General features: G+C 44.6%; 5 protein-coding genes across 7 annotated transcripts in view; 3 read left to right on the top strand and 2 right to left on the bottom strand.

Annotated features, from left to right (window-relative positions):
• The first annotated feature begins 89 nt into the window (after positions 1 to 89).
• On the top strand, positions 90 to 2,760 carry LOC311359223 (glucose-induced degradation protein 8-B homolog). Its single transcript, XM_084479209.1, has 5 exons — positions 90 to 253; positions 546 to 673; positions 798 to 994; positions 1,652 to 1,849; positions 1,941 to 2,760. Exons 2-5 carry the CDS (start codon positions 556 to 558, stop codon positions 2,112 to 2,114), a joined length of 687 nt encoding a protein of 228 aa, XP_084335335.1. The 5' UTR covers positions 90 to 253; positions 546 to 555; the 3' UTR covers positions 2,115 to 2,760.
• A 502-nt stretch (positions 2,761 to 3,262) lies between these two features.
• Positions 3,263 to 7,008, top strand: LOC311359597 (voltage-gated purine nucleotide uniporter SLC17A9-like; the record flags this gene model as incomplete). The annotated part of the gene is made up of 13 exons (XM_084479648.1): positions 3,263 to 3,372; positions 3,473 to 3,670; positions 3,792 to 3,931; positions 4,165 to 4,264; positions 4,373 to 4,497; positions 4,643 to 4,739; positions 4,843 to 4,939; positions 5,080 to 5,167; positions 5,254 to 5,288; positions 5,512 to 5,627; positions 6,560 to 6,615; positions 6,711 to 6,740; positions 6,842 to 7,008. 13 exons carry the CDS (start codon positions 3,263 to 3,265, stop codon positions 7,006 to 7,008), a joined length of 1,359 nt encoding a protein of 452 aa, XP_084335774.1.
• A 3,152-nt stretch (positions 7,009 to 10,160) lies between these two features.
• On the bottom strand, positions 10,161 to 15,413 carry ythdf1 (YTH N6-methyladenosine RNA binding protein F1). The gene is made up of 6 exons (XM_084479072.1): positions 15,052 to 15,413; positions 14,579 to 14,606; positions 14,001 to 14,095; positions 12,013 to 13,653; positions 11,794 to 11,838; positions 10,161 to 11,663 (listed from the first exon to the last, which is right to left on the bottom strand). Exons 1-6 carry the CDS (start codon positions 15,079 to 15,081, stop codon positions 11,637 to 11,639), a joined length of 1,866 nt encoding a protein of 621 aa, XP_084335198.1. The 5' UTR covers positions 15,082 to 15,413; the 3' UTR covers positions 10,161 to 11,636.
• A 1,172-nt stretch (positions 15,414 to 16,585) lies between these two features.
• nkain5 (sodium/potassium transporting ATPase interacting 5) lies at positions 16,586 to 18,649 on the bottom strand (the record flags this gene model as incomplete). Its single annotated transcript, XM_084480238.1, has 5 exons — positions 16,586 to 16,663; positions 16,851 to 17,048; positions 17,579 to 17,659; positions 17,834 to 17,971; positions 18,596 to 18,649. 5 exons carry the CDS (start codon positions 18,647 to 18,649, stop codon positions 16,586 to 16,588), a joined length of 549 nt encoding a protein of 182 aa, XP_084336364.1.
• A 6,285-nt stretch (positions 18,650 to 24,934) lies between these two features.
• Positions 24,935 to 27,914, top strand: part of LOC311360096 (uncharacterized protein) — a gene marked incomplete at both ends in the record, with an annotated part of 6,372 nt that continues 3,392 nt past the window's right edge. Inside the window, 4 exons of one of the 3 annotated variants that reach the window (XM_084480199.1) lie at positions 24,935 to 25,068; positions 25,777 to 25,834; positions 26,311 to 26,389; positions 27,740 to 27,914. The exon at positions 27,740 to 27,914 is cut by the window's right edge and continues 292 nt beyond it. In XM_084480199.1, coding sequence (XP_084336325.1) covers positions 24,935 to 25,068; positions 25,777 to 25,834; positions 26,311 to 26,389; positions 27,740 to 27,914 — 446 coding nt within the window. Of the gene's footprint in view, positions 25,069 to 25,776; positions 25,835 to 26,310; positions 26,414 to 27,679 lie in introns of all 3 variants that reach the window. The other 2 variants (XM_084480197.1, XM_084480198.1) reach the window with 2 other exon arrangements.

The raw sequence follows: 27,914 nt of genomic DNA, 5'->3' as shown, positions 1-27,914 counted from the left end.
GATCGGCCACTGCGCCTTGGCAACCATGACATCATTGACATAATTTTCTCAGCCAATCGGGGAGTTACCGGCCGGGGTTCTGGTATCGCGAGATTGGACTATTATTAGCTAGGAAGGCTAGCCTGGCTAAAAGGTATAGATTTGTAATCCGTAATATATATTTCTAGTTCAATCATTACAAAACTACTTTTATGAACAACTTTATGTTTTGTTGCGTGCGCCTGTAAGGGTAATCGTTGGACTGTTTTACACGGTAGGTTGGACAGAAACACACAGACAGCTAACTAGCTGTGGCGTTAGAAGAGTGGGGAAATGAGTTTGTTTTGGTGTCCCAATGCATTGAAGATGAGGCCGACTTTAGATACGTAATGCCAACCAAGTATGGTTAGTCGCATTGAACATTTTTCCAAATCGAAGTGCTTAATTTTATTTGCTTATTGCTTTCTGTTCAGATATATTTGCAACAGGCCAGTATGTGTATATACTCAGTGCGACCAAGCTGTGTCAGTCTTGCTCATCTTCACAATGACATGTCCACTGTGCAGGTTATCAAGGATGAGTTATGCCGAAAAGCCAGAGGACATCACGAAGGAGGAGTGGATGGACAAGCTGAATAATGTGCACATTCAGAGAGCAGATATGAATCGACTTATAATGAATTACCTTGTAACAGGTATGGCGTCAAGCCTCCCAACCATGGTTCTCACGTCACCATTGTATACCAATATTCATATTTTGGGGAAGAGAGAGAGAGAACTTCAATCCTTTTTTTCTCTTTGTATTTTCGTTTTTTCAAGAGGGATTTAAGGAGGCTGCAGAGAAGTTTCGCTTGGAGTCTGGAATTGAACCCAGTGTAGACCTGGACTCCCTGGACGAGAGGATAAAGATCAGGGAGATGATCCTGAAGGGGCAGATACAGGAAGCCATCGCTCTCATCAATAGCTTACATCCAGAGTTGCTAGACACCAACCGTTACTTGTATTTCCATCTGCAGGTATGTCTACCAGTCACAAGGTGACAATTTACATTAAGGTGACCAGATTTCTGAGACAAAATCTGGGGACATTTTGGGTTCAGCGGTGTGAAAACCTCCAAACATGTAGTGTTTGGAGTGTCATCGAAAACTAAAACGGGGACACTGCCCTTACCCTGGCAGACGGGATCGTTGACGGGGGGTGGGCGGGGGGGGGGGGGGGTGGTACGGGTTTGCAGGCGGACGAGATTGTTGACGGGGGGGTGGGGTGGTACGGGTTTGCGGGCTGGCGGGATTGTTGATGGGGGGGGGGGGGGGGGGGTTTGCGGGCGGGTGGGATTGTTGATGGGGGGGGGTTGGATCTTTCAGTCACAGTCAAAATCCGGGGACATGTCCGGGGACAGCAGTAGCCGGGGACAGGTCACTGAAAACTGAAAACTGGTCACCCTAATTTACATAGGATAATTATTAGTTCCATGAGTTATGAATTATCACGTGATCAAGAGTAAGTTAGTCCTAGCTCTACAGCCCTGCAGAAGTTGGGTGCTAATATGTGCTGTTAATGTTCCCTTCCCCATGTGGGTAACATCAAAGGGTTCTCATTGACTGTTAAGGAAAAACTAAGCCAAAGGCTTGATATACTCAAGTCTTACTTTGCATGCTCTTTGCATCCTGCAGCAGCAGCATCTGATTGAGTTAATCCGTCTGAGGGAGACTGAGTCAGCGCTGGAGTTCGCCCAGACACAGTTGGCCGAGCAGGGGGAGGAGAGTCGAGAGTGTCTGACAGAGATGGAGAGAACGCTGGCCCTCCTGGCCTTTGACAACCCGGAAGATTCTCCATTTGGAGACCTGCTTAACATGATGCAGCGCCAAAAGGTGAGATGGTATTAATATTGTGGCTGCACATCATAGACCTCCACTTGGTCGTTTATAGGATTTTAATCGCAAGATATTTCTTATTGTGCAGGTGTGGAGTGAAGTGAATCAAGCTGTGCTGGACTATGAAAACAGGGAGTCGACCCCCAAGCTGGCGAAACTGCTTAAATTGCTGCTCTGGGCTCAAAACGAGTTGGATCAGAAGAAAGTCAAGTACCCCAAGATGACTGACCTTAGCAAGGGCACCATTGAGGACCCTAAGTGAAAGATACAACACTCACAACAACCACTCTTTCTATACCCCTAATTTATAAGCAGTCAATGACTGTGTGTTGACCAGGTAAGGCATAATGTATAAAGAGAAGGAATTCTTTTTGATCGTTGTATTTATAACAGGGAGGTTCCTTCCCTCAACAATATTTAATTCTATGTCCTTTCTTGATTCCTAAAGAGATCATTTTGAATCATTCTTTATCACCATGTCAACTTATACACACAGGCTTACATAGTATTATTCATATATTATAAAGCATCATTTATGATATAAATGTGTCTGAAATGGCATCCAATTCCTTTTATAAATACTTTCGCCCCATAAGGCTTCAGATTTGTTACAGTATGGAAGTTGAATTTGAAATGGAAATAATTGTTAATATGTGGTTTGATCAATGAAGTGAAGATTTGTAAGACTTGCTTTTTGACAGGCATTAGAGTTCTTTATACACACAATGTTCAGCCCCACCCTGTGATTATGGTTGGTTCTAACGTTGGGTACTGGGTTTGTTAAACTAGTAGCCTACATCTGACTGGCATTGTGAATTATTTCAACTGCAATGTTTATTTCCAATTATTGTATTTACCATTTGTTATTCCCTGTAACTTTAACAAAATGCTTGTGTGTGTGTGTTTGTACACACACACACACACACACACACACACACACACACACACACACACACACACACACACACAGTGGAAACTAGTGCTTTTGTGCTTTTTGTTTTATTTTGAACGTTTATTCTTGCTGCTGGTTTGTTTGAGCCTCATTGTAGATATTGTTTACAAATGGTGTTACCCATAAAGTTCACATCCCTTTTATTATTCAACATTTTTAAGAGATTTCCAAATATTAAAATAAACAAACAAAACTTGCAAATCATACTTTTATTTATTTGTGTTATGTTGTTTGAGCCACTTGTTAATATTTGCATTCTGCCACGTAGTCCCTGACGTGTTTCTTCTTCACTGCAGCCTTTACAGCGAATCACAACAGGCTGAGGTCGTCCCTACAAGTTGTACCTGTCAGACTGGTCTGCCTGAGGCAGTCTGGCAACTATTCTGCATACTTTAACAAATCTCTTCAATGCTGGAGAGAGGGCTTAGGAACGGACCGAGACAAACTGTATGTCCTGAATGGCGGACTGTCGCGAGTTAGAAAATTGTAATAACACGTTTGATCTACACCTGAAAACGAAAAATAATTATACTGAGCCTTCTCCAGTGGGACAAAATTTGTGGCCCAGGTGAGTTTTCTTCGTCCTTGTTTGACTACTTTGCTGATACAAGTTTGACTCTGTTACCTGGTTACGTACTTGGCCTTGATTTACAACTTTATGCTCCTAGACCACTAGCTAGAAAATGGACTCTGATGCTGCTGTTGGGCACTTCCCTACTCTACTGTGCGAGGATGGCCATGCCCATCTGTGCTGTCTCGATGGCGGCAACATTTCACTGGAGCAAGACAGAGATGGGGCTGGTTCTCGGAGGATTCTACTGGGGCTACTGTTTAACACAGATCCTGGGGGGCCACGCCAGTGACAAGTTAGCCAATGATTCAGTTATCTTCTATCTTTAACTTTGCCCATAGAACATCAAATGATACAACATTTCTTTTTGACCAGCGTTGACGTCAATATTTTTGGGGTTTCCTATAAAAAATCAGAGTTGGAGGAGAGAGGATCTTATTCTTCTCAACAGCCTCCTGGGCTGTGATCACAGCCGCTACACCTCTACTTGGACATTGGCGACTACACTCTGTGACTGCCATGACAATAGGAAGATTCCTTATGGGACTGTTACAGGGTCAGTACTGGTATAAAAATGTTCTGTCTTAGACCAAAGCAATATCTATCATTTTGGGAAAATTATGTCATAATTAATGTATGTGAAGTCCTTAAAAGAATGCATATAGGACAAATTTTATCGGTCAGACTTAACTTCCCTCTACTACAGTATATCCATTGCAAATCCCCCTTTAAACACATTATGCAATCCTCTTTAGTGCCTACTTGAGTGAATGAGCCATTCTGTTGCAGGTGTCTTCTACCCCTCTGTGTCCAGCCTTTGCTCCCAGCGTGTTGTGGAAGAAGAACGACCTTTTTTGATAAGCCTTGCTGGAAGTGGTTGCTATCTTGGGTACGAGAAATGACTCTCTCCCCTTATACACTTGAAGAACACACAATCGTTAACATAAATACATAAACGAATGCATTGGTCATTTTGCAAGTATTACATTTGTTTCAGAACATTGTTGATTGGAGGGGCTGGTTCCCTTTTGCTAGACTGGTACGGCTGGGAGATGGTCTTCTATGCTACTGGTTTACTGGCTGCACTCTGGGCACTCATCGTGTGGCAGTATCTTTTGAAAGGCAAGGCAACCATTATAATTCTGGGATTGATGAATACATGTTTTGGCCCTTCCCGTGCAGTGAAGTTTTGTTTAAAATGGCATCGCTCATTCCCTGCTTCAATGCTGTCAATCTAACATGTCCTGTATCATTTTGTGTCACCTAGGGCAACTTCTTCCCAAACATCTACTCTCAAGTAAGGTTTCATTCCAGAGCATTTCCAGATTCCGTTGGCTGGGCCTTCTGAAGAAGAGACCTGTGTGGTATGTTCAAAGTGCTTTCCTCCTCCTTCATCTTAACATGGCCTTTTTAAACTCCTGTAATAGTCTCACTCACACTACCTGCTGTCTCCCTGGCCCCCTCCAGTGCCATGGTGTTTGCTCACATGTGTCACGGCAGCACTTCTTACACACTGCTCTCCTGGCTGCCCACATTCTTCAAAGATAGTTTCCCAGATGCTATGGTATTACCTTCTTTTCTTTGTGGCAACGTAATGTATTTTCTGGCATGCTGTCATGTGGTGGATATAGTTTTGCTTAATGTCACACGGAAGCGCTGCAGAATGGTTGTGGTGTGACCTTTCCCACTGTGTACCCGCTTTAGGAATGGGTGTATAATCTCGTCCCGTGGTTTGTTGCGCTCCTGTGTTCCTTGTGTGGAGGATACCTTTCAGAGTTCCTCAGCAACAGAGGTGCGTATTTTCCCATTGATTCTGACAATGGTTAAGGAACAAAATTAAAAGACTCTCAAATGTGAATCAATGTTCTCTTGCTTTAGGATATTGTCGGACATCTGTAAGGAAAATAAACCAGGTAACTCAACTTTACAATGCACACAATGAGACACACAATGTAGCATGCCATGTTCATTATTTTAACTGTAAGCTTTCTGGACAATATCTGCCATGTATCTTAACTTCACCTCAATTGGAATGTGGAAAACAATTACTGCATTATATGTTACTAATCCTAGTCCTGCCCAAGCCTGAGGTTGTTATATCTCCCATAATCCTGTGCTCCTTTTTTGACTGCTCAGTCCATAGCCATGGGCATGTCGAGTGTGTTCGTCATCATCCTCTGTAGGCCTTTATCCTTCCTCTCCACCTTGATGTCCATCTCTGCGGTGCTGGGCCTCAGTACCTTCAACAGCAGGTGTGTAGTTCAAAGACAGCCGGTCAATATGTATTTGCCGTTGGCAATGCCCGTGTTTTTTAAATTGAACTTGTTTTCTGGGAAATATGTGGAATGCTATGCCCTTTCCATAGGCAGAGACTTCCCTTGAAACTGAATTTTCAAGGGCTTTTCAAATGTTTACTCATTTGTTTTCAAGAGGCATGAGTCACATAGCTAAGTATTTTGTTTTTGGTCCTATGAATACCTTGCTACACCATGTAATTATCTATCAGCCTTTTGGCTTAAGACAGTACTCTGCGCCAAGACTTGATGTAATGCCATCCTTCTCTCAGCCATTTACTAACGCTGGTTATTAAATGTCACCTCAAAATGGTGGCATAAATTGTTAAAGGCTTTTCTGTTGCCGAGCAGTTCTTCAGGGGGAGGATGAGCTAGGCAGCTCCATAAAGACTGCACAGTCTCTCAGCTGTGTAGTACAAATGTTATATTTTTATATTTGCATATGTGCAAATGTCAACGTAGACGTACTGTTCATTGAGTACGACTGTATGCCTTTATTACAAGGCTGTTTTATTTCATATTATATTTTTAAATTCATGTATCTTCTATCCAAAGCCACTGGCTGTAACACCAGTTGCTTAAGCAGCAGGTAGGGTGAGGCATCTTACTCAAGGGATCAAACTCACACCCTTACACCCTTAACCACTACTTGGTGTTGCCAAGAAACTGTACAAAAGTTACCCTTCCTTTGAAAACCACAGCCGTCCTGCTTATATCAGGAAACCCTAGTCCTTATTGAATATATATAGTCCAATATTTATTGTATTCTTTGATTGTTCTCACTTTTCTCCTGTCTATTTTGGACAATGGTGTCTGCTCTTTGAATTGATTGTACATTTACATGTGAATGATGAAATGGTTCTGACTTCCCCTGTTGATGTGTTGAACAGCGGCGTGTCCGTCAACGTGCAGGACCTCGCCCCATCGTATGCCGGGGCCCTCTATGGTAGGTCATAAAGAACCTTTGTTCCTTCTTCCTTCTGTATAATGAGGAGTTTCACCGCTCACATCTCTGACGTCTTTCTATCTTATTTGCAACAGGTTTCATGAATATGTGCAGTGCCTTCATGGGTATGTCTGAGAATTAATGAAGACGTTTCCTTTGAAATCTTTTGGAGACACTCTAGTTATTAAACACCATCTGTGTGTGTGTGTGTGTATCTTCTCCTTAGGTGTAGTGCTGGTTTCCTTCTCTGGCTACCTGATCCAGATGGGGTCCTATGCGTTGGTCTTCAGCCTCTTGACCCTTATAAATATCACCGGCCTGGGATGGTTCCTCCTGCTGGGAGACACCAAACGGGTCGACCTGGAGGACAACTGCAGACTCACTATCATCTGACCCTTTTGTTTGATTGGGCATCCTATTTTTATATTGTTGAATACTTAAATGTGTAGTTAGTTGAACCTCACAAATATCAATATTTATAAATGTCTTGTATAATATGTGTTAATGGTGCTATTCATGTTTTTCTCTTTGCAAGAACAACCTCAAATGATTTTCAATGGATAGGGTATTCATAGGGATTGTCAGGGAATTGATCAGGGAAGCATAACAATTAAGCATTTTGTATATTCTATCACCATGAAACGAATCACGAATACAATAGAAACTAAATGTATTTTTTTATTTCATTCTACTCTGTTAAATGTCTTCTCGGACACAAGACATGCACAGAATGCACTGACCAGTTTGAGTTTTATCAGACTAAGACTTACTTACAGGGATTCTTCAACTTTTTTTGATGCATGTTGATCATCACAATGCTCTTGCATTTGACAATCTCTTCCAATGGGAGGGCCTATTGTGCGCTTCACACGTCCTATGAAATGGAAGGTGATTCGTAGGGTGTCACTAGCCTCAACCAATTACGTACATTGTACGTCTGTAATTACTGGGCAAAATGATGCTGAATATTCTATGGTTTAACTGCCATCTGCCTGCTGGTTTTCACAGATGAGAGTTACACTAGCAGATGTATGATCTGAAGAGACACAACTATGTGTATGGCTTCAAGTAAATGGGTTTCGAAGGAATTGTCAATATTGAAAACATTGAGACAATGTTTTCAAGCCAATCAGATGTAGTATTCATGTTACTGATTGCACACTTGAAAGTAAATTGTGTTGGATTGTGTATGTAAAAATTAAAAAAGACTTCACTACTGACATGTGGCAACCTTTCCAATGTGTGATGAAGTCAAAACGAAAGAATGGTCTAGTTTAGATGCATTATTTATCCACAAACTCAAGTAAACAGCCTGAATCAATTTAAAATAGACTATAGATAGATTATTATCTAATATTGAAATATATATTATGTGGAAATAATATACGTTTATATTGATAATAACTACTGATAAGGAAGTGCTGCAAATCCGGTTTCAATTATGTGTGTGGGTCTGTGTCTCTGTGTTTGCGAGCGTGCGTATCGGACCAATCTGACTCCAAATCAATTGATAACATATTTCTGTTGATTCAAATCATTTTTTGCCACCTTCAGCCCACGGCTGCTGGCGGTAGGACTCAGTGAGGGGCTTCGTCGTTAGCACCATGGTCAGCGCTAGCCAACAGCGTCCTAGGGGTTAACAGTCCACCATTGCCATCAAATCCAAACGGTCATACACACGATGGAAGGGGTGGCTGCATGGCGAATAATGATGTATTGCGTGACGTCTACTTATTGATTCATCAAACGAGAAAGGGCGTACAATCAAACTTCTGTAGGCAGAAATGTCCTCTCGACTTCCAAATTTGCAAATCATCTTATTATTTAGAGGCCTGTAGAAATAAGATCGTCAGATCGTGCGCCTGAAACGGGCTTTGTCTGGCTCTGGTGGACTGTTATTATCCTCCCCGTTCTGGTAAATAATGAACCCAAGGTAGCTCTGTCGCCTTAAGTGTATGCTATTATTGACGATGGATTTACCAGTTAATAACAACAGTTACACTCAGCAGTGTATTGCTCTGATAGTCACACCTTCTCAACACATCTTCAAATATGCTATTGTCATTTCGAACTGTGGCACGAGGGCGCATGCGCCATCGGATAGAATTTGGGACGTCGGAGAAACGACTACAAACACTCGGTGTTTTTTGGGGGGAGATAGAAATATGGACGAATCCATGATCCGATGTGTAGACTGAATCTTCTATTTTTTCAACCTGTAGTCAAACTCAGGTAAAACACGACGTGGTTGGGGTAATGGCGAAGACAGCGTGGTGAAAGCCTCCATGCACGTTTGGTGTTAGCTGTGTTTGGGTTCTACTCTAGCTGGCTCTACTCTAGCGCATTCCTGTTTCCACTCTCATCCTTGGGAAGATGTGGTCCACTGCGATGATCCCCGTCTTTGACATCCTCTGGGAAAGTGCTCTACTACGGCATTGACTACAATGGAAGGGATTGCCACTCCTCGTGTTCACAGCGGACCTTGATTTAATACCCAATACAATTAAGGCACGCGGTGAATGCCAAGAGAGGGGTCCTCTGCGGCATTGTCAACGACCACCAGCATATGGACCGCACTCAATGACCATGATCGACTGCACTCAATTTACACAAGGCTTTTTCCTCATTATAAAATGGATATTGGGTTATTTCGAGGATGTTTGATAAATGATGTCATTATCATTACCCCGCAGCTCTCTCTGCATCATGCTGGACTCGTTTAAGTATTAGCAGTAGGCTGCAGTAGGCCTACCTTTTGGTTTTTTGGTTGCACGCATGCATGTCTCAGATTGAAACAGGTTAATCTTTTAATGGACATAGATTTGACTTAACTAAGTAAATAATTGTATATACAAGCTGGACAGTTGACTTTAAGGTTTAAACTGACAAGATTATATATTATGTGTCTACATTGAAAGTTAGCCTATAGGGCTTTAAATGGACATAGGCCTACTATTATTTATAATTTGTGATACTTCGTCATGTTATTGACCAATACGATGTTAAAGTCATAGAGGTATAGATTCCCTATGTAGTTTTCTTTGACAGGATTCATTCAGTGCCATAGGATAGATAATTGACGTGTCATTTTCAGTTCAAGCCTATTGTGTTTTTTAACGAGGTAGAGGTCGGCAATTCGGTCACAAACTATACCCCTTTATGTTCTAATTCTGCAGAGATCAGGGGTGCTTCAGGCAACAGTAACAACACCTCAATAAATGACTCTTTAATATTCTTGTTAATGTGATGAATTTTCACTAATATGATTCAAACCATCAATCAAGGATTCAACTACCGGACGATTCATACGGTTAAAAGTTTTTCATGAAGAAATCTGACCAAAAACCCGTGGGAAACTTCATGTATGTCACTTGTCACGTCCTACAGAGACTATAAAATACCAAGGATGTCGATGACACAGTGATGAATATATCTTTGCTTGTTGTTCTATACATATACACATTTAGCAAAGGAACCAAGCAAATAATACATATAACAGATAAGTATACTTTTAATGACCATGATCAAATCTAAGAATGTGATAGTGAGCTTTTATACAATGTATATTTAATTGTTTGGGGGAGGGGTTGGGGTGGGGGGGAAGAGGGAGACTTAAACATTTTTCTTTTAATATTTTGTTACCATTATATAACTCCTCAAGATTCCTCAATAACATACATCTGTCTTTCACACTCGCATACGAACATACACAAGCAAGCAAGACCCGGAAAAAGTAAAGAAAGAATAAGTCACGCACGTATACCATATAGACTACTCTCTGGTTACTCATACACTAACAATAAATCAGTAACATTAACTTTTGAGACATACTCAATTAGCATGGCCGGTACATTAAAGCTTAAAGTCTTCTGAGGAAGATGTGGAAGGTTTATAGAAATGTTAATAATGTTAAGAAAGAACAAACATAACGACAAAACAAAGTGACAGGCTTAGCTATGAAAGCAGAACATGCTACATTGTCCCCAGAAATATACGTTAGCACACCAGACAGCCCTGCAGGAATGCCAGGGAAGAACATAAAAGAAACAGCTATTGTATTATGGATAATGAGGACATTAAAAGCATACTTTATATTCAATAAGAACCGAAACGATGTTTGTATTTCTACCTTATAAATAAAATTAAAATAAGGGAACTCCTTAGAGGGTGTGTTATCTCTAAACAATATCTATTCCCTGAATCTCTCGCTGTAAAACTTGAGGTACAGTACAGCAAACATTGCATTTTTTTTATAACACTAGTGTTGAAAAGAAATGTTAAGGCTCTGGAAAAAATAAAATTAATGGCATGTTTTCTCTCCACCGTGGATAGGTTTCCCAAACAGTAATTGGCCAAGTGACAAAGTCAGAGTAACTCCTTAACCTTCATGTCTTCTCATGTCTCAACCTTCTCACATGATCATTTGTACGCACGTGCAACCCTTTGAGCCAGACACACTGCACATACAGTAAGAAAATCCTGCAACTGAGTATACAGATATCAGAAATTGTTTGTCCTACATGAATATAAACTGGCCAGAATCATAAAGACATTTCTGAATAAATTTTGTCCACTCTTAGGAACACCCAACATTAGCACTTCTCCATGCAAGCACACACACGCACGCACACGCACACACACAAAATCAGCAGCATGATGATAAGAGATTTTCAAGAGACGTGCAGATAACTGTTACTTAATATTAATTGAGAATGTACGGTTTCATATTGCAGATCAAGGTCTAGAAGGCTAAAACACAAGGAGTTAAACAAAACAAAAAAACGTTGAACTGATTTGATTGGTGGGACTCGTGAACTGGCTTCATCCCGGCTGCACACACATCTTGAAAACTAAGAACCATGATCAAAGTGGCTTAATGCTCGTCGTTGGCCAAAGACACTAAAACCAAGTGTGTGGTGGTGGTGGTGGTGGTGGTGGTGGTCGGTGGAGGGAGGGAGGGTCTTCTCTTCTTTAATCTAAACATCATTAAGTCCATCCAAGCAGAAGTATGGATCCACCTTCTACTGTTTACTTCGATTCTGGCGATCCTGGATGATGAAGCATGGGAATAAAACAGACATCAGGAGACTGACGCTCCATAACCACCAACGGTCCCAGGCGTCCAAATAAGCCAGAACATGACTAATAAAACCAATCCATCAGAATAGTTGAACATACCTGATCGAGCCGGGGTCGGCTCTGCATCGGAGGAGGCTCATAGCTCTGTTGAAGAACACAAAACAAAATGGTTTCCAACATCCCCAGAACAAATACATTCATAGATTGGTTGTACATGGATCCAGCAAAGCACATCATACACATAGAAATTTGTATCATTATCATTCTTATAATGAATGAAGGTGACGACGTTTAGACGTTGACCACCCTCATGCCCACCTCTTCCTCCTCCTGCTTCTTCTCGTAGTGGGAGAAGTCGTCGAAGATGGAGGTGGTGTGTTTGTAGGTGGCGATGATCTTCAGCACCTGCTTGGCCTTCTCCAGGGGCACCTCCTGGGTGTCCCTGGAGTTGGTCACCGGCTTGTTGTCGTTGTTCTCCAGGCGGATGTGGCGCAGCTGGCTGTTGGGCACGTCCTTCACGAACAGCCAGTTCACGTCAAACTTGCCCTTCCACTTGTCCTGCGCCCACACGCCGGCGCTGGTGCCGTAGTCCACGGGCGAGCGCATCTCCGCCACGCCGCAGAAGTGCCCGCTGCCGTTGACGCTGAACAGCAGGTAGACGGGGCCCTTGGCGTTCATGGCTCTGAAGGCCCCGTCCAGCCGCTTGTTGCCGTGCTCCGTGCTGCACCAGATGGAGTACTTGATGGAGCGGTGGATGTCGTCCTCGGAGTAGCTCTTGATGATGAACACGCGGCCGTTCTTCAGGTTCCACTCAAAGTCCTTGGGGTTGTAGCTGTGAGCCGCTCGCAGCTTCTCCAGCACAGGGTGGGAGTCCAGCCCGGGGCCCGACCGGGGGGGCATGCCCCCGACCCCGCCGCCCCCGTTGCCCATCCCCCCGCCGCCGGAGGAGCCGCTGCTGTCCAAGCTACCGCACCCGTAGCCCGGGTTCCGGTTGCGCGGGGCAACCCAGCGGGTCTGGGGCGGCGGCACAGAGTTGTGGTTCTGGTACGACTGCGGAGGAGGGGGGTGAGGACCCTGCAGGGTCATCTGCTGCACGAGGGACTGGGCAGAGTGTATGGACTGCTGGGGGGGAGGGGGCAGGCTGTGGGAAAGGTGGGCGTGTGAGTGAAGCTGCTGGGGCTGGTGCTGATGTTGGTGGTGGGGAGGCAAAGGAGGGGGCACTTTTGTAACAGTCCCCTTATTATCCCACGTATCGATTTCCATAGTGTGTTTGATGGGCGGCGGAGGTAGAATCCCACCAGTCATGGGCATGCCAGGCTTGGTCTTGGTCTTGAGCTGCTGCATCTTGGCAGGCTTACTGGCAATGGCAGCCCACGATGTGGGCTTGGGAGGGGGCATTCCAATTGATGTTCCACCGTTGCCTGTGGCAACAGCAGCAGCTACATTTCCGCTGCCACCGATCACGGAGCCGACACTCTTTACACCAGAGCCACTTCCTGTCACATCGCCTCCTATTTTTAACCCTAGCATGCCCTGCTCCAGGCTATTCATGCCCGGAGCCTTACTGAGCGTGTCACTGTGGAAGCCTGTCTGTCCGTCGGGGACTAGTGTGCCTCCTAGGGAGCTGGGTGGGTAGCTGTAGCTCCCCCCATAGGCTGAGCTCTGAGTCTGCTGGCCCTGAGACCCACTGGTGCCCCAGGCTGAAAAGGCAGGGTTCTCTGGAAAAAAGTTAAACCTATGTGGATAGATGCTGCTACCTAACCCCCCCGGCTGCCCAAATACAGTGTCATGCATGAAATGGTGATCTCCGTTGCTGAGGGGGGCATAGGGGGTCAGGTAGGGGATGGGGGGGTCCCCTCCCGTGGACCACGGCGCCTCACTGAGAGGGTAGGGAAATCCAATAGACGGGGCATAGTAGCTGGACAGGTACGGGTCTGTCATGGATTGATAGCTGTTATTCTGGAAAAGAAGGAGAAGATGGTGTCTAAACAATTCACTTCAACTGGAGTATAAACACTTTGCATCAAAGGCGCCAGTCAATTTATTTAAGTCATCTATCAAAATTGCACTTTTTTGACAATCCAAAATACCTACATACAACTGTGCTGTCCCACAATCTAGAACTACAAACATTGATGTTTCTCTAATACACAAATCCACCACAGTGCATCAATGTGACATCTATTAGACATTACTGTAAGTCACTTCTGTTCAAAGCAACTTACAGTAATGTCATAAAGCATCTATAACCGGAAACGCTATCAGAGATGGTATTAAAAATAGCAGACAACAACAAAGTTCCTCACCTGATTTGACTGGCCGGTGAGATAGGGCTCAAAGTCATTGTCATGGACTGTATCCTTTTGATGCATTGAGCCATTTTGTACCGACACAGGAAAGGCTGAAATTTAATCATTATTCAACATATGAATTAGTAATGATAGTAAGTAATATATTAAGTCATGTCCAACTCATAACACTTCTTTTAACCAGCCAGGTTTATGACACTATTATTCATTGCTACTCCGCCCACAAATATTATGCAAATAGTAAAAATGGCAATAATGTATTCATAATAAATATATAATTCTGTAAAATAATAAGCCTAACGTTTCCTAGTCAACAACTGGATTGGCAATCTGCACTCCCAACAAATAACCCTTTTTTAGTGAAAACAGTGATGCATATTCAATAAATGGTGGGAAACTTCCTAATACACACTGTCAAACGTCAACCTTAATGTAAGTCAACTGAAGCCTCGATGTGCGGTTAGATGGAATTGAATTAAATCAACCAGTCAGTTATAGAAAAATATAAATTTCAGAAATGAATCAATCCAACATCCATACAATAAGATATTTGGCATAACATCTTGTTTCCTCACCTTTACTAGCATCCTGCCCTTTTGATGACTTGATGGCGATATTGACATACCGTGAAAAGGAAAAACGGGAACCGTTAATGTGCTGTTATGCATTCACCTGTGATTATAAGCTTTATTAAAGTGCTGCGCATCGCTGGACCTCCTGACAAATGAGGAGGCCCAGTTCATTCATTGTACATCTATGTTCGAGTAAACATTAAGACACAAGATGCCATCAGCTCAACCTGTGCAATGATCTCCTGATTCACTATGCAATACATGATTTATTCACACAAGCACAACCACGTCCACATCCCAGGTGAGCACTGTGTTTCGCTGCTATTAAGCCGACCCATCTCCAAAAGCGTCCAGAAGCAGGCAGGCTGGTTAGCCTGGCATAAATGGCATCATCGCATCATCTGAGTCCAGGACGCACAGCCCACTTCCCGGGGAAAATCCAGGGCCCGGGTTGGATGCTTGTTTTAATTTCTTACCTGGGGGTCAATGCTTGCGGCAGACATCATTCGTCAATCGAAAGGTAAACCAGGAGGGATGCTTTGCAAGACGTATTTCCTCCAAAACTAGGTTTCTGGTCCAGTCGCTCCGCTAGCGGAGCAGCGTCGCTGCGCGTTACTTTGCTAACAGTTGGACAGTTAGCCGCACTAGTTGGCTAGCTAGTTAGCTGCGCTAGGGTACGGCTCTGCGTTACGATGTTGACAGTTTCTGTGACGCGGATCAGATCGAACTCAGGATCAGTCCGATGACAGTGAGGGGTCCCTTGTCGGCATCAATTCAGTGGGGTTTCAATACGCTGTAAACCCCACACCGTCAAAATCCAGCTCCGGTGGCACTTTGCACTTCCCCCAATGGCAGCCTCATCCGGGATCTGGTGGACGGACGTGACGTCAGTGACGCAGGGGCCTCGACGCTTCACGGGCCCCACTTGGCCCTGAAAGTCCAGTAACCTATTTCATTTTAATTTGTTTGATAAATGGGTGAAATGGCATTTACGAAAGTCCACGTGAGATCATGTTTGTGTGTTTATAGTAAAACCATATCACGTCACATATCACAAGTACAGGATTGTCTTGAACTGTCAATAGTATGGTCACTTTTATTAGTCAAACTACAAATAAATATTCTCCAACATTTACAAACTAAATACGAGGTAGGTTATTTTGTGTTAATTTTTTTTTCTTTTCTCTTTTCACACACACACACACACACACACACACACACACACACACACACACACACACACACACACACACGCACACACACACACACACACACACACACACACACACACACACACACACACACACACCAACATAAATGTTTACTTAATGTACAGTACAGATACACAGTAAAGATACAGTTGCTGCTGTATTTGTTTTGTGGAATGTACTCAGTACCCACTCAAAGCATGCGTCACAGTGACATACACCTAGTGTTGAAACGGGTCGGGTATCGTAAGATGTGTGTATTACAAAGGCATCAAATATCAATACTAATTAAGGACTTATTACTTATTAAGTTCTCCAGCGCGCTTCCTTCGTTTCATCCTATTGCTTCATAACTTCGCCAAGTTGCTTCTTTTGTATCGTACATGTTATCTATAGATTAAGAAAGTAAAATAATCGAAATTACAAACAAATGTATGAATTACAATAATAATATCATCAGACTTTTGAAACTGGATACTTGAAACAAACTGTTTTTTGACTGCATTCTGTCGTACCTGCTTGATCGTCTTCTTTCTATTAGAAGAACAAATCCGGGGATTTAGATGGGTGGTGAATTTCACCCATGAAATCGACTAAAATACGGAGGAGAAAAAGAAATGTCAACACAAAGCCAGCATGGTGTCACTGCTCAGCAATGTCATTGTGGTGGTTAGAGAACGCTTCCTTGTGTTTTAAGTTTGTTTTGTTACTAATCCTATCAGAAGAAAATGATGATGATGACTACATTCAGAGAGGTAATGAAGCATGCACGTTTCCCAGATAAAAGCATGTGGTGTAAAAATCAGAACATAGACTCACAGCTGTCATCCTCATGTGACAAAGTATTGGCCACATAACAGGCATACATAAATCCCAGGAGCTGTAAAAAAGAACAAAATCAATCATATGCATTTGAAATAAATGTATACTCATTATTTAATAGTTTTTATTTTCATACATCATCTTAATCCCTTAATTCGAAATAATATGATACCAGACAACTCTTATCCTGCATTGTAGTGGGAATAGCCTTCAGGGAGCCACATGTGTTTAGTGGGAATACTCACAGAGAGAACCAGCTGTACGATGCACTGCAGAACTTCTATGTATTGGTATTCCAGCCAGCAGCTCAGAACCGTAACCAGCTCTGGGTTTTCCTGGCTCTGCCATGCAGGGGAAGGCAGGTCCCTGCCCTCACACCCAGGACCGTTGTCCCTCCACCAGGACTGCTGGGAGGACATTCCCAGCGACAGTATGTCGCTGTCCTGCAATTACACAACGCGTCATTGGCTGCTCAATCGTTGACTTACTGCGGTTCAAAAGAGCGGTGGTCGCAGAGGATTCAATGGAAGGGAGAGGGAGCCAGAGAAGGAGCCGAGAGGCGAGGAGGAGGAGGAAGAGGAGGTGAAGAAGAGCAGCAGCAGGAAACGCAAGGAGAAGAAAAAAAGTTTTAAATTGAATGTCACAACATAGCTATTTGGATTGATATTTACATCAAAGAATGTACACAACTGTTGTTAGCAAATACTGAATGGGAACAGGAAAGCATGTAGAAATATAATAAACAAGCTCTTATACTGGGTGGTAAAATGAGCTGTTCCTGCTCCAAATGTGAAAACATTCCAAAACATTTCAATAATAAAATATATTCTTGGAGCAGTTCGGCAAATTAACTTTGTAGGTGACCCATAAGGAAAGGACTTGAAGCCCTGGCAACATGAAGGAGGTAGTAGTTATTTAGCCTAACTTGTGGGACTCTCTAATTATCAGCCATATGCATTGCCGTTAGACCTACCTTTGAAAGCCCCCCCAAGTCCAGGTAAAGACAGCCTACTAGAACATTCCAGCCAACCCACAACAGTGTCCAGACCAGGTACTGGAAAGATAAATAACGAAATAAGCATCAACATATATAGGCTTTGTGGTGGAACCATTCCTTTTTGTGTGATTAAACGTGACATTTGCAGTTGTCTCGTTTGTATAGTTCTTAGAAATGTTATTTCATCTTAGTAAATGTAAAATGAGCTGGAAATAAAGTAAGTTCTCTCACCAAAACAACGTATCGTGGTCTATACTGGATAGTACCAAAAAGGCCAAGAATAACCGCAATTATCTGTAAAAAGTTGATCATAATCGGTGCCCACTGAAAGCCGAGGAAGTCAAACACTTGCCTCTCCACTGCAGTGACCTGGAAGATAAACAAAAAAACTTGAGTGAATTTGGGTGAGAAAATACTTTATTTTATCCCACCGTGCATCCTCCTCCCAGTTACCATGACCGTCAAGTCAAAGCCTTTCAAGACAAGCAGTTCGTGGGAGTGGGGGGTAGGGTGGGAAGACGAGAACAAAGTGCCTGCAGTCCTCATTGTTATGGTTATAACACATGTGAAGCAGTAGCCTGAGCCTTATTCATATTGCCCCTTTTTAGAAAGACGGTTTGACCTCAACGTCGATCACTTATGCAACTGTTGTTGAACTCACTGAATGGAAGAGAACCAGATCAACAATTCAAGTTAAAAATATTAACATAATGCATGAAAGGCAGTCGTAGTTTTCACACATTCACTCAAAAAAGCATGTAAACAAAAAGAGAAAACGAATGAGTCTCAGGCTACCCCACGAAAGCCAATGAACTGTTGAGATGAAAGCAGTGTCGTGATTTAACCACAACGATACACAGCATCTGGTGGTCGAAACAGACTTAAACAAAACGACTCATAGGCCTACTTTAAGCATTTCATAATTAAGAAGAAGAAACGTGCATTTAGAGTGAGAGAGATGAAGAGCTAGAAAGAGAGAGAGCACATTCTCACCAATTGCAGAGTGAAGAGAAAGACCAGCGTGCATCGTCCCGAACAGCACTCCATCTTCTTCTCCCTCTTTCGCAGTCACTTTGGCACAATAATTCCTTGTAAGAAGAATCAGGAGCATGGAATGAATTTAAAAAAAAAATGCACTTAAACACCTGTGAGGCTCAAGTCCATCGCCCGACGTGTGGGGACGCAGCAGCGTTCACTTTGTTCCATATATTGGGAGGAACAACACGTCTGCTTGTGTTACAACCACACGTAGGAGGGGGGAGGGTCGGCACAGCTGCACAGATGCTGTTCCCACACGGGGCGCCTCCCGACCTGATAGCCTAGGTAGCGGACACGCTGCAACGCTGGCAATAGGCCTGTAGGGGGCGTTGTTGAGCGATGTAGAGATGTTTATAACAGGCCTATATCCATGATGGACCAGACAAGAGGGGCACAAACAAGCCGCTCCTATCGCGTTTCTCTATTGTATACAGTGTATGACGTTAGCTATTTAAGTTCGTGGATTTACTATGTGTGGCATTACTGTACTATATGTACTACTGTTATTTATAATCATAATAATAATAATAATAATAATAATAATAATCACAACAGTCTTTATTATATATTCATTCATAAAGTGCACCTCAAACATATTTCTTACCTTCCTTACCTTCATTTGAAAATCCTAAATAGATAACACGTTGCAATTTGTGTATATCATCTTAAAAAGTTATCCATAAATGTTTCACCAGAAGATTAAGGCTGTTACAAACTTCTGGTATTAATTATACTTGCTTGTAGGAATTAATAGCCTGTTTTGTTGATATCTAATAGAATAGGCAGGCTAGAATGATGAATACATAACATTACGTATTTTAATGGTATTTACTTTACACCATAATCATAATCAAATGAATATGTCTGAGACTATTCACAAGACGTAGTAGACCACTAGTGTGTGACAGCGAACCACTCATTCCATTCATGGTCCAACAACCAGCACTTCCGGAACCGGCCGAAGGGGGGCGCCACAATCAAAAGACCAAATTCATAATTGGGGGTCTCTCCAGCCCTCGCTGTCACATGGAACTATCGTGAGCCGAGGGGCTGCGTGCAGAGATGGAGGGGGCCTGATGAAATGTGGAGGTAAATCAGACAATTGTCATTATACAGGAACTAAAATGTTTATATTTCTTCTCTTCGTTTGACGCGCAAAACGTGGACTCGTGGATACGACGCGTTGGGGTGACACGCCGGGCTGCTGAAGAATGACAGACTCAATATGCTGCATTCTTCTTTTCTGAAACGCACGACACCAGAGTTCACATTTTTGATTGATTATGCTTGCGGAGAGTGCGTGGTACGAGTGGAAGCAACCCAAATTAAAGGAACCAAGCAAAGTAAACGCAGCGCTCCGCCGCGCCTCCTGCAGCTCTGATCTGAGTGAGTACCGAAATCCTCCTAGCGCATTGCTCCATGCCCGACTCGGTTTGACAGAATGGGGATCTGTATTCCCCATTATATATATATTTAGCGTATGAATCGAGATAATGGAACGGGGTGGATATGGATCAGGTGGTATCCTTCATTCTACCCGTCTATACGTTGCATTGCCCATTTTCTTTGTGTTGGCACTCATTCCCGTTTCCAGCGGTCGTACATTTTACACCGACACGTGCGCACCCACCTTAACGTTACTGCATTGATTTGGGGGGGATTATTTGGGGGTGATAATCATCGTTTGGTCAGAGAGTTTGGGACCAGCTGAACGTGAGAGGCAGCCTGCGGATCCCGTCAAGGCTGATCGATGCTACCTATGTCCTGGTCGACGTTGAATCGACAGGATTATTAACGTGAGACCCACCTTACCCTTCCATTAAGGTCCGTGCCCCCCCCCCCCCCCTCTCTATTAGGGGGTGTAGGGAACTGGCTTTGTCGTCAACTTGCCATCTGACCTCAGGGACGGCGCTTACATTTCACTTTGATCTTGAAATTAATCGGAAATGCTTTGATGATGATTAAAAAAAATAAAAATCGTGCCCCAAGCCCTGATCAAAACACATCGCCTTACAAGACACTGCATCAAGGGAGATTTCCCTGTGCTTATGGATGCTTTTAATGACTAGGCCTACTAAGACGGTTTCCACGGGCGTTCTTTTTGGTTTACAATTGACTCGGCTGTCAGTCAACCGATTGCAAATCTGCTTTTTTTTTTTTTGGTTGCGAACCTGTTGTCTTGGTGCCACTGCAGTTTGAACCGACTAGGTTATCGAGGACATATTAAAGCACAGTTACATGTACGGCGAGCCAGGCCAAATGTATCCGAATCATTAACCCTCGTATAATTGATGGCTGTTTATCTGGGGTCCATATGAGGCGGATAGATCATCGCCACCACATCGCCAGTTTGTGCACGCTCACCTATCCAATCACCTATTTTTGTGTTGCTACCATGTGAGATAGAATAGACCAAACGATGTGTAACCTAGAGCTGTGGAATCCCGTTTAATAATAAGCATGTTATAGTGTCTCGGTTTTTGTCACTGGTGTTGAAAGAAAGCAGCAAATTAAATAATTAAACAAGGACATGACATTCTATTTATTAGGATTCACTGTTGCATAGACGTGTTTAACCCTATTGCACACAGGCTACACCATTCCTCATCTCAGGGGCATGGTTAATCTTTGTTGCAAGCAAACATTTGACCTAATTCACATTCTCACACAATAACAGCTCCCCCCTCTCTATCCCTCTGTCTCTCTCTCTCTCTCTCTCTCTCTCTCTCTCTCTCTCTCTACCCCCCTTCTTTCTCTCTCTCACACACACACACACACACACACACACACACACACACACACACACACACACACACACACACACACACACACACACACACACACACACACACACACACACACACACACTGTTATTGGTGTCACACTGAGGATGGGTAGATTTGCACGACCAGGTGGTTTATAAGAACATGGGGATCTGGGTCTTTACCACATGCTGGGGGAAATTGTGATATATTAATACTACACATACTACACATACTACGAATACTGCGAAATTGTTAGAAATACAAACAGTGCTATGCTTATATGGGGGTGCACTCTGAAATTCTGTGTCTTTCCCTCAAGCAACCAGTTTAGAGATTCCTCCATCGATTGCCTTCATAAAAGGGTCGTCCTGCTCAGTATGTCATCCTTTATTGATTATTTGTCGTCATTATAACGAGGGTGATATTTTGTTGAAGATATAGCTAGGTGCTGTGTTATTGGTAGAGCCATTGTGTTGATTTTTTAATTATTGATGCACAGCACATGCGCACAAACGCAGTGTGCAAACACAAACCCACCAAAGGGGGAATAAACGCACACCAACGGTGTCCTTTTGAATGTGTGTTTTCTATATATGTATACGGAAATATATCAAGGTGTTCACTCCAACCCTGACTCTGCTCTTCACACCCCTCACACTGTGGGCTGACGACTGTGAATATCCTGGAGAGAATGCACGTCATCCCTTACGTCAGATCCATTTCATTCACATGTCTGTCATAAGGAGTGGATCCTATTGCCACGCCATACAACATTCCTCTTTAACAAGACAAATCAGAAGAAGAATAAGAAGAACATTTCATATTCCCCGCGTACTGCGGTCCCCCTCTCCTTTCACCGACACGAGAGGAGAGGAGAGGCGGACTAGAGGGAGCGACCGGTGGCCAGCTTTAATTACTCCGGCATTACAATGGGGAGCACGGCTCACCATGCCCGGCCCTGATACATTAAACCCCCATTTTACCCTCCGCCGCTCCTCTCCCGCCTCCTGCTAGCGTCCTGCTAGCCGTAGCCGTAGCCCTCTGCTCCTAGGAGAGACGGTGCGCTGCCTGCCTGGGATGCAGCCGGCCAGGGCAGGCGGGGAGGCGGCCGGTGAAGGCAGACAACCTTCTGCTCGTGTTCCCAAACACTGAGCGTACTGAGGGGCTGCGGCTGCTGGCCGGGGGGGGGGGGCTCCTGGAGAAGGGAGGGCTTTGTTGGGCAGGGGGGGGGGGGAAATAAAGGCTGGTGTTGGTGCTGAGGGCCCGTCTCTCTTCCTGGGGCTGCATCATCATCATCATCATCATCATCCTCACCGCGGCCGGCGGGGCCGGCGGGGTGTGTATCACGACCAATGGGCTGGCGGGCTGGGCCCCGTCCAGGCGTCCCTCCCAGGCTAGAGATTACACTGCAGTGCTGGAGCGTCATGTGGCAGAGCACCGCAGGGAGAGGTAAACGGGAGGGGGGGGGGGGGGGGTGTAGACAGAGGGGGCTGTACAGGGGGGGTGGTGGGGGGGGGAGTGGTGGGGAGGAAGAGGTGTCGGACAGAAGATGCCGAGACAGGGCAGATAGGAGAAGACGAAGGGAGCGGGAGAGAGACCTGTGAAGGGGTGGGGGGGGGGATGTGACAGGCTGGCTTCAGCGTGGCTTGTTTTCTGCCTCCTCTAACATCTGCCACTGAACTCCCACTCATCCTCACCCCCCTCGTCTTCCTCGCCCCCCCTTCCTCACTCCTCCTCATCCTCCTGGTTCACACCGACACCTTTCCCCTTCCCTCCGGGCTCGTCAGTCGTCTCCGTACGTCCTCGGGTTCACCGGCGTTGATATCAGGCAACTGACGACAACAATGAATGAATTGTGAATTATTGTTAGTAACCTATATTTATCCACCATGTTCCACCATCGACATCAGGGCACTCCTTGGGTACACCTCAGGGGTCTTCCAGTAAGCTGCTAATATGAATGATAGTTATTTTACAGTTATTTGTTACAGTTTACTTACAAGCTCACACAGTTGTTTTTAGGAAAGATTCATAAATACGATCCTGTAATTCCACCTTGTGGATTTACACGATTCCTTTATCCAAGAGTCATAGAGACATGCAGATCCCAAAAGTCTTTAGTCCCACAAGTGGTTCTGCTGTTCATTTATGTTTTGGCATTGCATTATACATGTTAGGACCAACCAAAGGAAGCCAAACATATCGTTATCGTGGTGGTGGACAGATGGTGTGATTTACCAAGGATCACAACAAAGTGTGGTTGCTTGGCATTTTGGTAAGAACTGCGGGCTCTCTGCTCTTCATTTGGCATATCACACTGCCAACCATGAAATCCCTTGGCAAGCTACAGAAGGTAGACGAGAACTCAAAGGAAAACAGCATGTGTGCATGTGTGCATGTGTGTTTGTTTGTGTGTGTCTGGGATCTCCCTGGCTCAACAGCCCTAGCGCTATTTGCTTCCTCCGAGTTTGAGTTCATTATTTCTGCCTTTGTGGGTTGCTTTGTCCTCACTGTCTGTGGATCCACTTATATTTATGGTTCTTCATAAGAATGAGCAAAAACACGATTACAAGCATTCCAAGATTATGTAGGACGTTAGAAATATAAATAAATGAACAATCCTCTCGTTTGGCATATCGAGGTGGTTCATTCACATGGAAAACCCATCAACTGCTCTGCAGAATGATGATGAGCAATGAATGAAAGAGGGCTTCATTCAATGAAAATATGCAGGTCATTGTGATGAGATGACTAAGAACGCGCAGTATGACAATGACATCAGGCGACTGTCATATGAAGACATCATACGACGACATCATGCAGCATCATACGATATCATATGACATATGACTACGCCTCACACGACATCATAGAACATCATACGACTACACATACGACATCATACGACTACAAATTCAACATCATTAGTCTACACCTCATATGACATCATACGACTACACCTCACATGACATCATACGACTACACCTCACATGACATACGACTACACCTCACGTGACATCATACGGCTACACCTCACGTGACATCATACGACTCACGTGACATCATACGGCTACACCTCACGTGACATCATACGGCTACACCTCACGTGACATCATACGGCTACACCTCACGTGACATCATACGGCTACACCTCACGTGACATCATACGGCTACACCTCACGTGACATCATACGACTACACCTCACGTGACATCATACGACTCACGTGACATCATACGGCTACACCTCACGTGACATCATACGACTACACCTCACGTGACATCATACGACTACACCTCACGTGACATCATACGGCGACATACCATATAATACGACATCACGCGACATACGACATCGACGGGACGAGGTCCCGCGCCGCGCACCGTGCGTCCCCCCGCCTCCTAAACGGCGGGCCGTCTGCGTCCGTGTCGCCCCGCAGATCCCAGTGAGACAGTGGCGCTTCCCAGGGTGCATGAGCGTGTGTGTGTGAGCGCGTGTGTGTGACAGCGAGCGAGCGCCAGCGCTCCCACATGGCCTCCATGCAGGACGGGCTGAACTTCACGGCTCCTCCCTACGGCAAGGTCCTGCTGCTGGGTGCTATCGCTGCTGCCTCCGCCTTCCTGGTCACCATCCTCATCGTGGTGCTCTGCGTGGGCTGCCAGAGGTGAGGCCGGGCGGACGCACGCACACACACACACACACACACAGATGTACACATACACATATACACACACACATACACACATATACACACACACACACACACACACATACAGATGTACACATACACATATACACACACACATATACACATATATATACACACACACACATACACATACAGATGTACACATATACACACACACATACACATACAGATGTACACGTATACACACACATACATATACATATACACACATACACATATACACGTACACACACACATAAACACACATACGCACATACACAGGCACACACAAACCTGAGCGGATACATGAATGAGCAGGTAGGGAGCTGCTCATTCAGGAAATCTATAAATATATTCCCAGATGTCGCTTTGGATAAAAGTGTAAATATTTACAAACGCAAAAGGACATGCATGCTAGTATGCACACACACACAAAGACACACACACACACACGTCTAGCACCGATCTCGCTTTAGTTAATAAAGCACCCACGCAGTAGACACATGCATGCACAAATAACAAACACACACGACCCTATTCATAGACACATCGACCTACAAGGACACACACACACACCTCCATAGAGTAGCCAAGAAGTCAGCCAAGGCTGAACCTATGGCACTCACCTACCCATGTCTAACCCCCCCCGCAATACGTGGCGTGTCTGAACTGTGTTCTCTCCAGGAAGGGGAAGACACACAATGTTTCTGGAGAGGGTGGAAAGCACCGCCTCATGGACATGGTACGTAGAACGCTGCACCGCGCCGCCGCCGCCATGTTTACCTTTGTGTCCCGACAGGGATGTGAACATGAGGCTGAGGGTCATCTGGGTGTGTGTGTGTGTGTGTGTGTGTGTGTGTGTGTGTGTGTGTGTGTGCGTGCGTGTGTGTGTGTGTGTGTGCGTGTGTGTGTGTGAGCGTGAGTGTGTGTGCCTGCATATGTGCAAGTGTGCCTCTGTGTGTGTGTGTGTGTGTGTGTGAGTGTGTGAACGTGGGTGTGTTCGGTGTGCGTTTGTGTCCGTGTGTGTGCCTCTGTGTGCGAATCTGCCTGTGTGTGTGTGTGTGTGTGTGTGTGTGTCTGCATGTGTGTGAGTGTGTGTGTTTGTGTGTTTGAGCTTGAGTATATGTATGTGTGTGTTTGTTTAACTTGAACTTGTGTGTGTGTGTGTGTGTGTGTGTGTGTGTGTGTGTGTGTGTGTGTGTGTGTGTGTGTGTGCAGGGCATACTCAAGCAGTCCAAGTTGCGGTCCATCAGTAAGTCGGACACTGAGATGAGCAAGATGAACTGCAATGGGAAAAGTGAGTGCATTTCATTTTACTCAAGTGAAATATCTTGGTTTTCTACAACTAGGGAGTTTTATAGCATTTATTTTAAAGAGTTTCACAGTCAAACGACGGTAATATAGGTTGGATTTCCAATTCAGGCTTTAATGAAGTAAAATCTTTCCTCCAAAAAATAATTGAGCAAAAATTCACAGTTGAAATAATATAGCATTCATTATATTTAAATTTGGATAATAGTCACTCCTTTGACTTCAGTGTTATCAGATTTCACTTCCTTTCCCTAAGACCCTTAACTTGCATCAACAGAAACCTAGAAGTCTTTAATAATGTTAAGTTATTATTAGAATGGAATATAACCATCACTCTAACCGTGGCTCTCCTCATGCTGCTAACCAAGGTTCCAACCCTCCAACTGTTGCTCTAACGGTAGCTCTTACGGTAGCTCTTACCCTAGCTCCAATGGGCTAAGCGTAGCTCTAACCGTGGCTCTAATAGTAGCTCTTACCGTAGCTCTAATGCTATAACCGGGGCTCTAACCGTGGCTCTAATAGTAGCTCTTACCGTAGCTCTAATGCTATAACCGGGGCTCTAACTGTGACTCTAATAGTAGCTATTACCGTAGTTCTAATGCTATAACTGGGGCTCTAACTCTCTAACCGAGACTCTAATGCTCTAACCGTGGCTCTATTGTTGGCTCTAACCATGGCTCTAATGCTCTAAGGGTGGCTCTAATGCTCTAACCATGGCTCTAATGCTCTAAGGGTGGCTCTAATGCTCTAACCATGGCTCTAATGGCAGCTCTAACCATGGCTGTAATGCTCTGACCATGGCTCTAATGCTCTTATCATGGCTCTAATGCTCTGACCATGGCTCTAATGCTCTAACCATGGCTCTAATGCTCTAACCATGGCTCTAATGCTCTGACCATGGCTCTAATGCTCTAACCATGGCTCTAATGCTCTAACCATGGCACTAATGGCGGCTCTAACCATGGCTCTAATGCTCTAACCATGGCTCTAATGCTCTAACCACGGTTCTAATGCTCTAACCACGGTTCTATCTGTGGCTCGTTAATGTTCTGATCGCGGCTCTAACCCTGGTTCTCCCTATGGTGCAATCTGTTGCTCTAATCATAGCTCTAACAGTTGGCTCAAATGCTTTAAATGTGTCTCTAATGCTGTAACCAGGACTCTAATGTAACCGTGGTACTAACAGTGTAACCATGGCTGTAACCATGGTACCAACCCCGTTACCGTGGTACTAACCCCGTTACCGTGGTACTAACCCCGTTACCGTGGTACTAACCCCGTTACCGTGGTACTAACCCTGTTACCGTGGTACTAACCCTGCACCGCGGGCCTCCAGGCAGGCAGCTCCCTCAGATGACCTCGGGCTCCGGGGAGGACGGCGAGCACACCTACTCCGAGGTGGGCCAGCGCTCCTCGGCCGCGCGCCCCGACGACGCCCTGTACGCCATGGTGGGCCGGGCGGGGCAGACCGACACCCCGGCGCCGCCCGCCGTGCCCGCCAACACGCCGGC

Source organism: Micromesistius poutassou, assembly GCF_964030765.1.
Source record: "Micromesistius poutassou genome assembly, chromosome: 15".
Classification (NCBI taxonomy): Eukaryota; Metazoa; Chordata; class Actinopteri; order Gadiformes; family Gadidae; genus Micromesistius; species Micromesistius poutassou.
Note: the sequence above shows the minus strand (reverse complement) of the source record. Positions and strands in the feature narration are given on the sequence as shown.

Bases quoted from the DNA above. Each gene is read 5' to 3' on its own strand.
- LOC311359223 (XM_084479209.1), top strand. From the start codon at position 556: ATGAGTTATGCCGAAAAGCCAGAGGACATCACGAAGGAGGAGTGGATG. The intron at 674-797 runs GTATGGCGTCAA...CGTTTTTTCAAG, and splicing joins AATGAATTACCTTGTAACAG to AGGGATTTAAGGAGGCTGCA. The intron at 995-1,651 runs GTATGTCTACCA...TGCATCCTGCAG, and splicing joins ACTTGTATTTCCATCTGCAG to CAGCAGCATCTGATTGAGTT.
- ythdf1 (XM_084479072.1), bottom strand. From the start codon at position 15,081: ATGATGTCTGCCGCAAGCATTGACCCCCAG. The intron at 13,654-14,000 runs GTGAGGAACTTT...CTTCTTTTCCAG, and splicing joins TCACCGGCCAGTCAAATCAG to AATAACAGCTATCAATCCAT. The intron at 11,839-12,012 runs GTGGGCATGAGG...GTTCTTCAACAG, and splicing joins AGAAGCAGGAGGAGGAAGAG to AGCTATGAGCCTCCTCCGAT.